The sequence below is a fragment of the Saxophila tyrrhenica genome (genome assembly GCF_035928015.1).
Source record: "Saxophila tyrrhenica strain CCFEE 5935 chromosome Unknown scaffold_15, whole genome shotgun sequence".
NCBI lineage: Eukaryota > Fungi > Ascomycota > Dothideomycetes > Mycosphaerellales > Extremaceae > Saxophila > Saxophila tyrrhenica.
In genome coordinates, this window is record NW_027041747.1 from 245,306 (window position 1) to 258,354 (window position 13,049).

At 56.0% G+C, this 13,049-nt stretch overlaps 5 protein-coding genes across 5 annotated transcripts; all 5 read right to left on the reverse strand.

Annotated features, from left to right (window-relative positions):
* Positions 1-447: 447 nt before the first annotated feature.
* LTR77_008720 (uncharacterized protein) lies at positions 448-2,446 on the reverse strand (the record flags this gene model as incomplete). The annotated part of the gene is made up of 4 exons (XM_064805950.1): positions 448-513; positions 564-852; positions 906-2,255; positions 2,304-2,446. The coding sequence occupies 4 exons, from the start codon at positions 2,444-2,446 to the stop codon at positions 448-450; spliced, it is 1,848 nt and encodes a 615-aa protein (XP_064655809.1).
* Positions 2,447-3,770: 1,324 nt separating this feature from the next.
* Positions 3,771-6,929, reverse strand: LTR77_008721 (uncharacterized protein; the record flags this gene model as incomplete). The annotated part of the gene is made up of 2 exons (XM_064805951.1): positions 3,771-6,690; positions 6,736-6,929. The coding sequence occupies 2 exons, from the start codon at positions 6,927-6,929 to the stop codon at positions 3,771-3,773; spliced, it is 3,114 nt and encodes a 1,037-aa protein (XP_064655810.1).
* Positions 6,930-6,938: 9 nt separating this feature from the next.
* On the reverse strand, positions 6,939-7,790 carry LTR77_008722 (uncharacterized protein; the record flags this gene model as incomplete). The annotated part of the gene is made up of 1 exon (XM_064805952.1): positions 6,939-7,790. One exon carries the CDS (start codon positions 7,788-7,790, stop codon positions 6,939-6,941), a length of 852 nt encoding a protein of 283 aa, XP_064655811.1.
* A 471-nt stretch (positions 7,791-8,261) lies between these two features.
* On the reverse strand, positions 8,262-8,788 carry LTR77_008723 (uncharacterized protein; the record flags this gene model as incomplete). Its single annotated transcript, XM_064805953.1, has 2 exons — positions 8,262-8,492; positions 8,546-8,788. The coding sequence occupies 2 exons, from the start codon at positions 8,786-8,788 to the stop codon at positions 8,262-8,264; spliced, it is 474 nt and encodes a 157-aa protein (XP_064655812.1).
* A 2,315-nt stretch (positions 8,789-11,103) lies between these two features.
* LTR77_008724 (uncharacterized protein) lies at positions 11,104-12,624 on the reverse strand (the record flags this gene model as incomplete). Its single annotated transcript, XM_064805954.1, has 5 exons — positions 11,104-11,221; positions 11,281-11,469; positions 11,524-12,121; positions 12,177-12,277; positions 12,332-12,624. The coding sequence occupies 5 exons, from the start codon at positions 12,622-12,624 to the stop codon at positions 11,104-11,106; spliced, it is 1,299 nt and encodes a 432-aa protein (XP_064655813.1).
* Positions 12,625-13,049: the final 425 nt, after the last annotated feature.

Consider the following 13,049-nt stretch of genomic DNA (forward strand, 5'->3'; position numbering starts at 1 on the left):
CTTCTTCTGGCCATGATAATAAGAAAGCAAAGCAAGCACCTCGGCCAACGCCTGTCCGGACCTTCGGCTGGTCAAGTCCATGGGACGTGATCTCGGAGCAGTGATGTGCGTCGGCAGTACCGATTTACACGCCCGTGGGTCTCTGGCGGTCAAGGCGTGCTCAGTGCAGCATACCTACGGGCTCTGCGCACTCACAGAAGCACACTGGTTCAGCTACTGTTGCTGCAACACAAACGCATGTGTTTCTTGATGCGACGGCACCAAGAACAAGAAGAGCTCTGGTAGCGTCTGCGTGGCATGCGTGCGGTAAGTTGCTACGCAATGGGCTGTGAATGGTACGTGCGACTTGTGATGCCTGAACGAAATCACGCGGACCTTGAATAGGTAAGACTGAAATATATTCACTACTTGAGTTCTTTGTGGGCTTCGTCCCTTCCTTTCCTATTCCTACATCCCCAGCGCAAGCGCCTTCAACGCCTGGAAGTCAGGCGTTCCTAGCCCAGTCACAGGATCCTAAAATGCGTCAGCATCATCACCAACACCACCACCAATACACAACTCACCCATCCCACAGTAGCATTCCACGTCGCGAAAGGAATAATACCCGCCCCAGGAATCTTGAGCCCATTCTGCAAATCCGTCCCTGCACAACCCAGCGCCGCACCGGTCGTGATATCCGTCAAAGCCTTGCCAGCGGCGGAGTTGTAGAGCCAGGGGTTGATGAATCCCATCGCTGGCTTTCCAGCGCGGAAACGTGCATCGTTGAGCAGGGCGAAGATGGCTGCGACGATGGGCGCCGCGGCGGAGGTTCCGCCGTTCGGTTGGGCTGTGCCGTTGATGACGGTGAGATAGCTGTGACGGGTTCAGTGGCTGGTCAGGTAGGTGAAAGGAAGGGGGAAGAGTACTCAGGGTATAAGCTGTGCGCCGAGATGTCCGGGAAGCCGCGGCCGTTGAAGTCGACGTAGCCATTTGAGCGGTAGTACTTCTTCGTCTCGGCGCTGATTTCTTGGTTAAGATACGTTTGGACTGCAGCGTTCTGGTACCAGGGGCGGTCGAAGTAGAAACTGAAACCCCCCGAACTGGCGTTCCATGCTTCTTCTGGGTCGAGGAACTGCGTTCCTCCCACTGCCGTGACGTACGGGCACGTTCCAGGGAACTGCGGCGTGAACTGCGGCGCTTTGGAGCCAGAGTTGGAGCGGCAAACTGCTCCCACGCCCTCGTCACCGCTGCTCTCGAGGATGGTACGCCCGCGCAAACCCATCATGCCGATCTGGTTGCAGACGCGGGTGGCGTAGCGTTCGGGCACGGTGTCTTCGTGGTCGCCGTAGGAGTTGGAGATGACGTAGGGAAGGGCGCTGTTGGGTTGGGAGAGGAGGTAGTTGTAGTAGTCCAGGTACGGCTCGTTTTGGTTGTGCGGTTCAGAGATCTTGCTCAGGAGGTCGCCTCTGAATGGCGGGCTGCCGCCGGTGATGTATTCGGTGACTGGCAGGCCGTGAGCGAGGCCGATGATGTTTTGGACGTCGAGGTTGGCTTCGCCGTCGGATTCGGTGAGCGGGTCTTGGTCGTTTACGCCGCCGTTGATGAGGGTTACGGTGAAGCTTTGAGACTCGATGTTGTAGATCTTCTCGAACTTGGCAAGGTCCGAGAAGCTGGCGGATTGGTTTAGGAAGCTGCCGAATGCGACTGTGCTGCCAGAGTTGGGATGGGCCTGGTAGTTGCCGACATTGTAGAGTTGCTTGAAGCAGTCTGGTCCTAGGACGGTGAAGTCCCTGGTGACGTTGCCGGAGCCGATGGTGATGGTTGTCTCACATGAAGGAGACACCTGCCGTTTGCGGTCCGCAGGGCTCTGCTCGGTCCTTGAGGGAGTAATGTCGGGAACAGCTCTATGGGCTTTCATGCTGCCGAAGTAGGTCGTAGGAGACACGAGGTCGATGTGGTCGCTGAGCTCGTCTGGAACGGAGTAGGCCATGGTGCCGACCTTGTGCGTCTGGCCATTCGAGTAGAGCTTGAACTTGGTGTCCAGCATCTTGTTCGCGTTGTCAACGCTAGTGGTGAAGGACACCATGCTGCCGTCGCTGGCGATGTTGGAGGCGCCGGACTGACTCAGCCATGACTTCACTTTGCTCTCTGACTCGCTCGTTGCCGCAAAGACGGAGTTCAAATCGTCGAGGTCGAGATACTGGCCGTAGCTTGAGCTTCCAGGTGTTGAGACTGACTTGAGCTTTGACTCCAGTTGATCTAGGTTTTGGTATTGCCTGCGTTGGGTCAGCCTAAGCCTCTTATGCACTTTGTTCCGTACTCACAAGGCAACCTGCATCTGCAGCTCAGAGCTACCTGCGAGGCTCGTAGACGACTCCGTCCATCCAGCTGGCAGAGCGGCCAGCGACTCATGCACAGCACCATAGGCCGGCAGTACCAGAGCAAGGAAAGCAGCAGTCGACAGCATCTTCACAACGTGCAATGGGGGTGAATGTCAAACGAAGGATCATCCAACTGGCGTGGCGGAAGAAAGTCGATACTTATAACAATACGCCGGCGGCGTGTTGGATTAGTGCAGCAAGACTAGTGAATTGGTTAGAAGAACAACATGAACTTATCTCGAGATCGTAACGATCTGTCGACCCATTGGCTCGTTCCTGCAGGTACCGTGCATGGCGGCTAGTATCTACCTGCGGCCGAACGACCCTTAATGCCTTGATGCAGAAGGTGGCCTCCGCAGATTGTGGCAACACGCGAAGGGTCTGGCACGCCTGGCTCACGAGAGTGATGACGGGTATAGATCAGCAAAAGAGTCACGGCTTGACCATCCTGCCTGCCGCAACGTCTGAACTTCTCTGTCCTGATGTGGAGAGTGGTCAAGCAAGGAGGTCGTTGTTGCCGGTCACCATCGTCCCAGATCCTCCACTCTTGCCACTGGTGCAAACGAGGTGCCGCGAGAGCGAAGCAGAGACGGCATCGGCGTTCGCGATGTACGTACGAGGCTTGACCTCACGATACCACCTGCCATTGGAAGTTAGGACAAATTGCAGGAGTGGAGGCAAGGTCAAAGCTTGGCCAGCGATAGCCTCCAACATCAAGCGAACGGAAGTGCTTGATCCGAGGTTAAGCGTTATCTTGGAGATTCTTGTTGTGCTTGTCTTGTCCAAGTTTCCTCCTCTGTCTTCAGCATTATTGAGATAGGACGAGATGTCTAGAAGCGAAGGGGAACTGTGTGGGAAGAGGTGACGGGAGTCGTTATATGGTCAGCGACGGAAATGGTGATGTTGTATCAGACACCCTAGCTAAAGCCCAAAGCAATGCAGCAGCAAATGCAATACCAATGAACGTGTGCGTTTTCTCATCAGCATGCCCTGTCCGAACCAAGTGACGGAAAGGTGCCACCCAGACTCAGCAAAAACCCTCGCTGCTCATCTTGACCCCCTCAAACTATCCCTCTGCCCCCTCCCAAGCTGCTCCGACCACATCGAACACCTTCTCTTCGCCGCATCCAACGAACCCAGCTGTTGCTGAGCCACAACCACCTGCGGGCTCGGCGGAACGCTAGAAGGCCTGCGAGTCAGCGGACCTTGCGCTGCTCGACTCCTTGGCTGGACGAGCGCAGCATCGGGCATTGAGCTCCGTCTGCGCAGTTGAGGCTGGCCGGTCTGGGCCGGTGCAGCTGGTGCGGGCGCGGCAGGTTGTGCTGCGCTGCTTTTATCTCGGAAGAACAACCCCTGATTCTCCCTGATCAGCCCATCAAGCGATCGCTCCGCTGGTTCGAATCGAGAGTTCTACGTCGAAACGGACTGGCCCGGCACTCTTCTGAATCTGTTCTGCCGCTGGAGATCAATGAGTTGGTTGGCGATGTTCCAGGCATTCTCGTCCGTGGTGTCGACGATGCTGTTGCGGCGACTGGTGTCCTGCCACATATTCTCAAACTCGGTCGTGACGCGCTGGTAGATCTCGTTGAGGTTGTCGATCCCGGCTTCGTGGACTGGCTGGCGTGCTTGGGGCCGCTGCGGAGGCTGGCGGGACTCTTCGCCGGCTGGCCTAGATGCTTGAGGATGCTGAACAGGATGGCAGGACTCTTCTCTGGCTTGGCGTAGGGCTTCGGGCGGCTGGAGTGTTGGAGCGACGTTTGGTGACGGTGGCGCACCGGGCAGTCGACTCGATGATGGCGCTGTGACTTGATCAATCGACGGCACTTCTTGCCTTGGTGACGCAAGCGATGAAGCAGAGAACGGAGGCGGGCCTGGTGTACGTCTCGACCGTCCGAACAGCAGGTCGGAAGGAGTATGGGGTCGCTCATCCTGGCCATCATTCTGCCCTAACATCGGCGCGGCCTGTGGAGCACCGCGAGTGTCTGTGGGAGACGTCATCTCCGCCAGAGCAGCCTCACGTTCTTCCTGCATCGACCTTGGGAGAGCGAAGTCCCGGAAGTTAAAGGGCGCCGCGGGAGCAGCCCGCTGTGGTGTCAGAAAACCATTGTCTTCAGCAACAGTCTCTTCACGAGGCTCGTTCTGCGCAGTCCGGGGCTGCGTCCAGTCATCAAAGGTAAATAACTCCGCGATGGGCGGCGGCTGCGGCTGCTCAAGCGCAAAGTCCCGGACCTCAGTCGTATCGCCCGCCATATGCAACGTCATCGCCTCAGAATCCTCGCTGCCACGCAGCAGGCTGTCAATGCCCTCCCCAGAGTCCGCCGTTGGTGGTGGTTGAGCTCTGAAAAGATCGATCTCGGGATCATACGGCGCTGGCTTGTCGTTCGCTGCCACGGCGACAGCCGCCTGCTCTCTAACTTGCTCTGTTTGCTCTTGCTGCCGCCTCGAAATAGGAGGCCGCGCGGCATGATCGGCCCGCCGGCGGTCCTCAACATGCCGCAAAGCCGTGCGATAAACACTGTCTGGGCTTCGAAGAGCCGACGTCACCAAGTTGGGATTCAGCCGGCCTTCGTACACAGCGTTGGGCCCGTTGATAATCACTCGGAGCCAATCGCCCGCATGCTCGTCGTTCCTGTTGAAGAAGTAATGTTGCAGTATCGACTGGGCATGGCGCTCGGTGAGCTCAACACCAGGGTCTTGCGTGGTCTGAGGAAGTTGTGTCTGGACGGGCAGACATGCTGCTGAGTCCTTTGGTCGATCCTGGTAACTCGGGGAACGAAGTGGTCCAAGAGAGGCAGAGGGCTGTGTCCGCTCCGTTCCAAGCGCACGCTTCGCCGGCTTTTTGTTTCGTGACGAACTTCTCTGTGCGCTGTTCCTGTCCGGAGCCTTTTGCGGACGCTGGTAGTTCTCGGGATGATGACGTCCACAAGCCGCAGAGGGTATGAATGTATCGACTGGATGCTGTGCCCGCTCAGCTCTGGGTGCGCGGTCGGCTGGCCTTTTGTCTCGTGCTGATTCCTCTTCTACGCTATTCCTGCGCGAGGCTTGTGCCGATGGTGCCATCATGACACCTTCCGATGACTCCGAGCTTGGGTCCGAAGTTGAGTTCGAGCCAGGTCTTGCCGGTTCAGTGCGGGCCTGCTGCGATGGTGCTGGTATCCGTGGAAGCAGCTCATCACCAATCGGTCCCTCTCCACCAACACGCTCGGCTACCGCTTGAAGGTCGCGCCAGATCTCGGGGGCAGGGTTGTTTCGCAGCGGGTTCGGTGATGACAGCAAATCCCGTCCTGCCCTCGCAAAAGCTGATGCATACTCTGTGCCAATGGCATCTGCTCTTATCCCATCGGACGGACCTTTCGCCAGTGGTGCTTCCACGTCGGATGGCAATGCGCCAGGAGGGATCGCTTGAACGACATACCCGCCAAGCGGCGGACGACGAGGCGATGGGCTGCGAGACGTGTTGTACAGCTCATCGTACTCATCTACCGGATCGCGTAAAGGCGTCGGGAGCTCGCTCTCGCGGACCGGAGATGTAACCGGAAGCTCTCGAAGGTCCGCAACACCATCTACCATATGCTGCGGCGGTTCTTCCATCTGCGCCCGCGTGAGAGGGAACCTCCTCTCAAGCTCCGCCAATTTTGGAGTGGATGCCCCTTGTGCGGCTGCGTTGACGACAGGATCGTTCCGGAGATCTTGGATGTTTACGCAGTCGATGCGGTCCAGTGGCCCCGGCATAGTCTCCGAAGCATCCATGTTGGTTCTGCGACTGTTGACCTGGGTCCATGGCATACCATCAAGATCGACGTAGACACGCTGCGGAGAAGGATTTGGATCTTCGAGGTTGAGCTCGACGTTGGCCATGCGTTCATTGTAGGTCTCTGCGGAGACCTCTGGAGAATGGTGGTCTGCTGATAGCTCATGGACATTCACATCGGGCTCAGCATGAGCATATCGTGCCAGCCGTTCTCTTTCCACGGCGGCAGGTGATCTTCCAGCACGAGCTTGGATGGGCCGTCCAGACGGCCCCGGTGCAACCAAGCTGTTCAGGTATTCGTTGTGCTGCCAACGTTGCTCTCGTTGAACTCGGAGTGCTCGCAGATTGGTTCTTCGCTCATCCTCGGTTGGCAGAGAGAAGTAGCCATTGACTTGCTGTTGTGGTACAGTCTGAGCCGGTATCGTGTCCACACGGAGCACCGGTCGCGAAGCAGCAGGAGAACTTGGAGCGGCAGAAGGCTGTGGCGAGCGATCGCCAGTGAGTACTCGAACCAGCCTCCCTCGCAACTCCTCTGGATCAGGAGGGCCAGCGTAGTGCCTCGTACCACCAGGAGATAATCTGTGGCCGCGGCTAGGATGAACGTGGCCTGAGGGCGGAGCTGACCTTGGCATCTGACTGTTTCGATGCATGTCAGATATGGTATCGCTGTCGGCTCGTGAGGGTGCTGGCGGCCGTTCCACTGTGGTCACATGCCCGTTCTGCTCTGAAAAGTACCGTTCGATGTATTCGGCCCTGTTGAGACCACCGTGAGCAAGACGGTAGTGATGCATTTCGTGGAGGATTCTCTGCCGCCTCATGCTGGCATGCTATGCCCAGGTTCTCCGATAGTTCGCCATCTCCTCTGGCGGCGCAGTGGGACAACGGTGCAATTGCTGTCTTGCGGCGTGCAATGCATCTTGCCTTGCGTCTTGCGGCAGCTCTATGTAAGGAGGCGAGTCAGACGATAATGAGTATTCGGAAGAGGGCGTGCTGCCGTCGATCCTAGTGTTAAGGGCATGGCGAGTATTGAGAGGACTCGACATGTGGCGGTCTTGGTTCGAACTGGGCGGTGGAGGCCCGTCGCGGCCTGGTGAGATGCTGCGGCTCGACCGCACGGCACATTCCTCATCTTCGTCGGAGTCTGAAGATGAATCTTGTACAGGTCTTGATGGAACGTCAGGGGACGATGACTCGAATAGCCAATGTGATACTGCTGTGGTTGTTTCCACAGGCTGTCGCTGCGCGGTTGCGAAGCTGCTCTCCGCCTGAGGTGATCCAAATTGCATGAGTTCTGCGGGAGGTGCGTCATCGTATTGCTCTTGAAAGCCCGACGTCTCCATTGGCTGTCGCTGCATGGCTGCATGGCTGCTCTCCGCGTGAGGAGACCCAGGCTCCAAGCGTTCTGCTGGAGGTGCGTTATCAAGCTCCTCAAGCACCCTTGTTTCCGACAAGTGTCGCAAAATCACTGGCTGAATGACCTGTCGGTATACTCGGTCACGCTCTTGAGCACGTTCGTGGACTCGCTGCTCTTCAGCGCGGAGCGCCTCGTCTGCCTCTTCCTGGATTCGCTGCTGCTGGACAATGCGGAGCCGGTGGTCGACCCACGCCAGCCCTCTCGATGGCGATGGTGAGCGGGATCTCGATGAGGTTGAGTAGTCGGGCTCTTTCCCGTTGGCCATTGTGGCCCGCAACTTCACGGCTGTCTGGGGTTGGAATATTTTGAGATACAAGTGTATGAAGTTGGGTATTTGTGCGAGTGGAGACTGGTCGGAGAAAGGATGCGCGTAGTGATGGGAAGTGTTTGGTGAATGTTGTGAAGACAAACAACGAGCGACGAGCGACGGTCTGAAGATTGGAGATCAGACATCAAGCCTATGCTGCGACTATCTGAGAAGCTGGCAGGCGACAGTTGGAAGGAGGAGCTGTGGTCCATCTGGAAACTGTCAGCCGACGTGCTTGAGAAGGCACGTAGAAGTCGAGCTTACCTTGAGTGCATTTCATTTCATGGCCGACTCTGGTCGGCTACTTCACAGTGCGCTACGGCACATCGAATGTCGTGAAGCTTCTCCCGGCGGTCTGGCGCCTTTGCTTCTTCATTGCTGGGAAAAGGACGGTCGTCATCCGCGACGGCTGGTGTTTCCCCTCACTTCTCACTCAGCCTCATCATCCTCATCTTCAACCCCTCGCTTTGCACCAGGGCTCCTGCTGCGCCGTCTGCCAGCCTTTCTTCCGCCCTTACCACCCGCCTGTCCCTTAGAGGGCGGTGGTCGGACGAATGCGAAGTCGACACCAATCGTCTGCTCAAGCAATTGCTCCCCGTTCGCACCCTCGATCGCAGCCTTCGCTTCGGACATTGTTGGATACTCGATCAAAACGTAGCCCTATCACCATCAGTACCACCCTCATCTCCAGAAGACCTCGTTGTCCGCCATACCTTCACGTATCCACTCCTACGGTCCAGATTCATGTGAAGATTCTTGATCTCTCCATACTCGCCGAACATGTCCTGGATATCCTCCTCCGACGCCTCCTCGTGGATATTGGTCGCGATAATGATCCATCCTTCGATGCTGCGGACTGCGACTGCCTTCTCGGATGTTTGGGTGTCGCTGTAGTCGTTCTTGCCCATGTCGCCGGCTGTAGTGGGCTCGTCGACGTCCATCTCGGTGTCGGCCATGTTGGGTGAAGTTTTTGCTGCGTCGATATAACAAGATGCTCAACGTGCTGCGCGACTTGTCTTCACATGCTGTTCGCTCTTCTCGTGAAGTGAGGTCCGAGCGCTAGAAAGGTCTTGGCAGATTTCTGATGTGAAGTCTTTCGCTCCAACCTCACTTCGTCTTCTCACCTACACGCACAAGCAACCAAGATAGCACAGCTTCTTAGGATCGTCATTTATACCTAGGTAAGTATCCGAAGACCTTTCCTATCCTCTCACCTCACTTCCAATTCTGCTCCAGTCAGACAAAGCAAGTACACCAATCCAGCTCCTTGCCTTCACGGGACTACCACAAGGTCTCCTCGCGAGAGCAGTGCTTCATGTCCGCGTCATGCGGCGTGCTGTATCTGTGTGCTGGGTTGCGAGCTGTAGCTCACATCTTCACTGCTTGCAAGAAGAAACAGGGCCTTCATAGTCCACGCTTCCCGCCTACCGGCCTTTGTTGGGATTCGTGGCTCCGTGCGCACCGACAGACCTTCGTTACGATGATGATGATTATGCTACCTTCTGCGACGCGAGAGACTCTCCGAGTATGCTGCTACTTGATCTCGCAGTCCAGCGACCGGCCGCAAGTTTGGCCAGCCATTGGAGGTCAACCAGATATCGCATTCCTGGTGGTGTGAACGTTCACCGTAAGTTTCACGACGACGTGAGCGTCTGAACATCTCCATTGGATAGTATCTGTTATTGTTCCTTTGTCAACAATGGGTCGTTACGTCTCGATGGCGGACTTCCTTTTGCGGCATTCTTGAAGTACTTGAGGGTGGTTTCTTTGTTCTATCAAGACATGGACTTGTATACGACCAATTTGTATCTGCAATTCAACCTTGGCGTATGCGTACAGTGTCGCCATCTACTTGATTTCGTTTTAATGTAGAATGGGCAATCGTCAATCAACGCAGCGTCGTCCTGCGGACGCTCCCAATGAGGAAGATCAGCGCAGCGCCCAGCAGGAAGCTCAGCAGGACAGTGATGGAGATGATCGGCAAGACGGCGAGGAATCAGATCAGCCAGAGGAGCAAGACGACGGTCAGCCAGCTGCGCAACCCAATGCTCAGCAGGCGGCAGCACGCGGCCCATCAGCACGGCATGTACAACACACCCTCAGCATATCTCCCATCCGTGATACTATCTTTCCGGAGCTTGACTTTCGCACAGTTTGCGCGCTCGTTTTAGCAACTGGTATGCAACACAACAACGGTGTTGGTACGTAGAACACATCCCGGTTGGCCGGAGTAGCAATGCTATGGTCAATCGCTGTCTCTGCGTATCTACTGACCCCAGCGTCTCTGTCAGGTCCACCTCTCGACTTTACTGCAGGAGACTTCAACAATACTCAATTGATCTGCGAATCGCCTTTTACAAACCCACCTTCACGACCAGCCCGCCACGCAACGCCTTGGACCACGACACCGCTCGCGTTTGAGCCTCCTGGCCATATACATCCCGCCTGTGCGCGTAGTGTGGAGTACATACATCAGGGACAAACGAAATGGCACATCTGCAGAGCTGAAGTCAACCTTCCCACTCCTGGTCAGCGACTAGCTTATTGAACCCGATGCCTTCGCTAATAGCACGTACGTAGGCATCCACCCCAACGCCGCTCGTCCTGTCCTAGTGTGCGGTCCATGTCGGAACAATCGGAATAACGACAGGCTCTCTCGCCTCGACGCTCTCAGATTCGGCGTCTGTGATGCATGCAACAGACATTTCCGAGAGCAATTTCCTCCCCTTGTCGCACGGCAGCGTTGCGGATGCCAGGCTATCGGTGCTCAAGATCCGCATCACCTCGTGATGCTTATGAGGGCTGATACGATATGTCGTGGGCACGATCTTGCCCACTACACTATCAACAGCCGAGACGCTTTGGATGAGATCAATGCGCGGCGGACCATGTTACGGAAGATTAAGACGAAGCGCAAGACAGGCGACCCGTGGGCGAAAAGGAAGAAGAAGGCTACGCGCACTCCGGCCGAGCGACGACAGCAAACGATAGTGCAGCAGACCGGTGATCCGTTGCAGGCGGTGCCGAGATGTTATTGTGGTAATGTGCTGACGGCAGCTGAGCACGGTTGGAATGCTCACAGCGATAATGATGGTCGGACAGTGAGGAATTGCGTTGGTTGCTGTGAGTTCTTGTATGTTCGGTAAACCTCCTGTCGGTCATGTCTCGTGTTAGATGTCGATAGCTGTACATGTGTCCGCAATGCTGCCTTCATCTACCGGTACTCAATCTGAGTACCTTCGTAAAGGCTGTACTCAATCTTGCCATTCTGCTAGGTCCGTTCCAGCGGAGGTATCATCTTCCGCCTCGCCAGGCTATTCATCACTTGGTGTATCGACTCCAGACTATCAACGTGGCCGTGCCAGCCAAACTTCCGCGCCTTGTCCATTCTGTACCATCGTTAGCATTGATTGCTCTTAGCAGTAACCTACGGGACTTCGAGACTCACTTCGTCGCCCAGGACCAAGACATCGTCAGCGAGAACTGCAAAGCGGCGAACATGCCATCGCCGCCTTCGAATGGGTCGGCAGCAAGGCCATATTCTTGTCGCAGCTCCTGCCATGCTGACTGCGTCTCTGCTCGCTTCGTCCAATCTGCCAGGCTAAAGGAAGATCGGCAGCGACCTTTAGGCCCGTAGCTGTTGGTCGATCAGTCAGTGGGCCATGTATCCGTGAACATGCGAGCAACCTACCCTCTCGGCCTCACAGGCATCTCGACGGTAGCATATTCGTCCTCGTCTTCCTCTGCTGGCGGACTCCAGCCGATGCCAAACCAACTCGCAATGACTGGCCAAGCATTCATCCAAGTAAACTCCGAGTCATCTACTATATTGAAACGCTCTCCAGCAGTACCGGCTTCCAAGACGAGCCACTGGTGAAAGTGTGAGTTGAGCACAGCAGAAGACATAGGCATAACCTTTTCCCACGCCGGCGTGTCTCCAGGAAATGCCAAAGGCTGTCCGAGCTTACGTTGCACAGCCGCGAAGACAGCCAATGGATAGATGGTCGTCATGTCTGAGGCGGCGACGTCGCCCAGAATCCAGGAGGGCATGGTGACATTGTATGATGTTGCTGTGTTGTTCTTGCAGTAGTCGAACAGTATATCTTCTTGGGTAAAGTAGAAGTTTGGGCCCAATTCATCGCTGTCGAGTCTCGGGTCTGTTTCGTTGAAGGGTGCTTTTGCTGGTCCTTGGTGGCACTGGTAGTTTTTGAGACCTGTTTGCAGCAGAAGCCGTTTTGGTGAGATCGAGGCCATGTTGAGCGCCTGGAGGAAGTTCTGCAGCAGGCGGCCTTCACGCGGCGGCATCAGGAATTGTTGCCACTGTAGATTTGTGCGGTCACCTACCGTTGATATCGCATAGTTTCTGTGCGCTGTCCTTGTTCGCTGCGCTGTACTTTCTCTCCTCGGCGCTCAACTGCACATACCCGAAGAAGAAGACGACGTCTCTGAGTCTGCGCTCAGCTTGGGGCACAAGGATTGAGGACTTCGATGGCACTCACGCCTGCACTCCATGCTCAGTCAAAGTCTTCGCAATTTCACTGGGCTCCTTGAGCAAATCTGTAGGAACATGCTCAAGCGCGGTTGAGTCGCCGTCCGCTTGTGGTGGACGTCTCGAGAGTGCGTAAATGGTACTCCATCTCTTGGGGCTCAGAAGCAGGACGTCGATCATGGACTGTCCTGACATGCCACTGGCGCCGACGACGATAGCACTTAGACCTTGATGTTCATCGGCGATTACTGGGAGGCCATGGCAGCTGCCGCGCGAGTGGACCACCTGAGGACCGGTTTCCATTGTTGCCGTCCTGAGGCTTAGGACGAGTTGCGAACAACACCTACGAGTGCTGCGAGCATTCGAGAATCCAGCCAGGTATCCAGGTATTGACGGGTGCTAATGGGTCGCCGGCAATAGCAGCGCATCAACTTCTTTTCTCGGATCTCTCCTGTATCGAATCGCTTAATGTTGACCTCTAGCGGTCTTGCTATCATAAAGCTGCCGTCTTTGACGGGTTGAAGTTGCGATGAACGATTCAGGTGACATGATTGACAAGACGCTCGGGTGGAATTCGCCGTGACAGGTCGTCCGAAGTGCTCGAGCAAGGGGAGCAAGCAGTCCCCACCTCGCCGCTCATCGGGTGCGTTTGCTCTTTCCAGGTCGTCCATCTAAACGACATTCATGATTCATCTATGCAATCTATCACCCAGACATCCTGGTTTTCT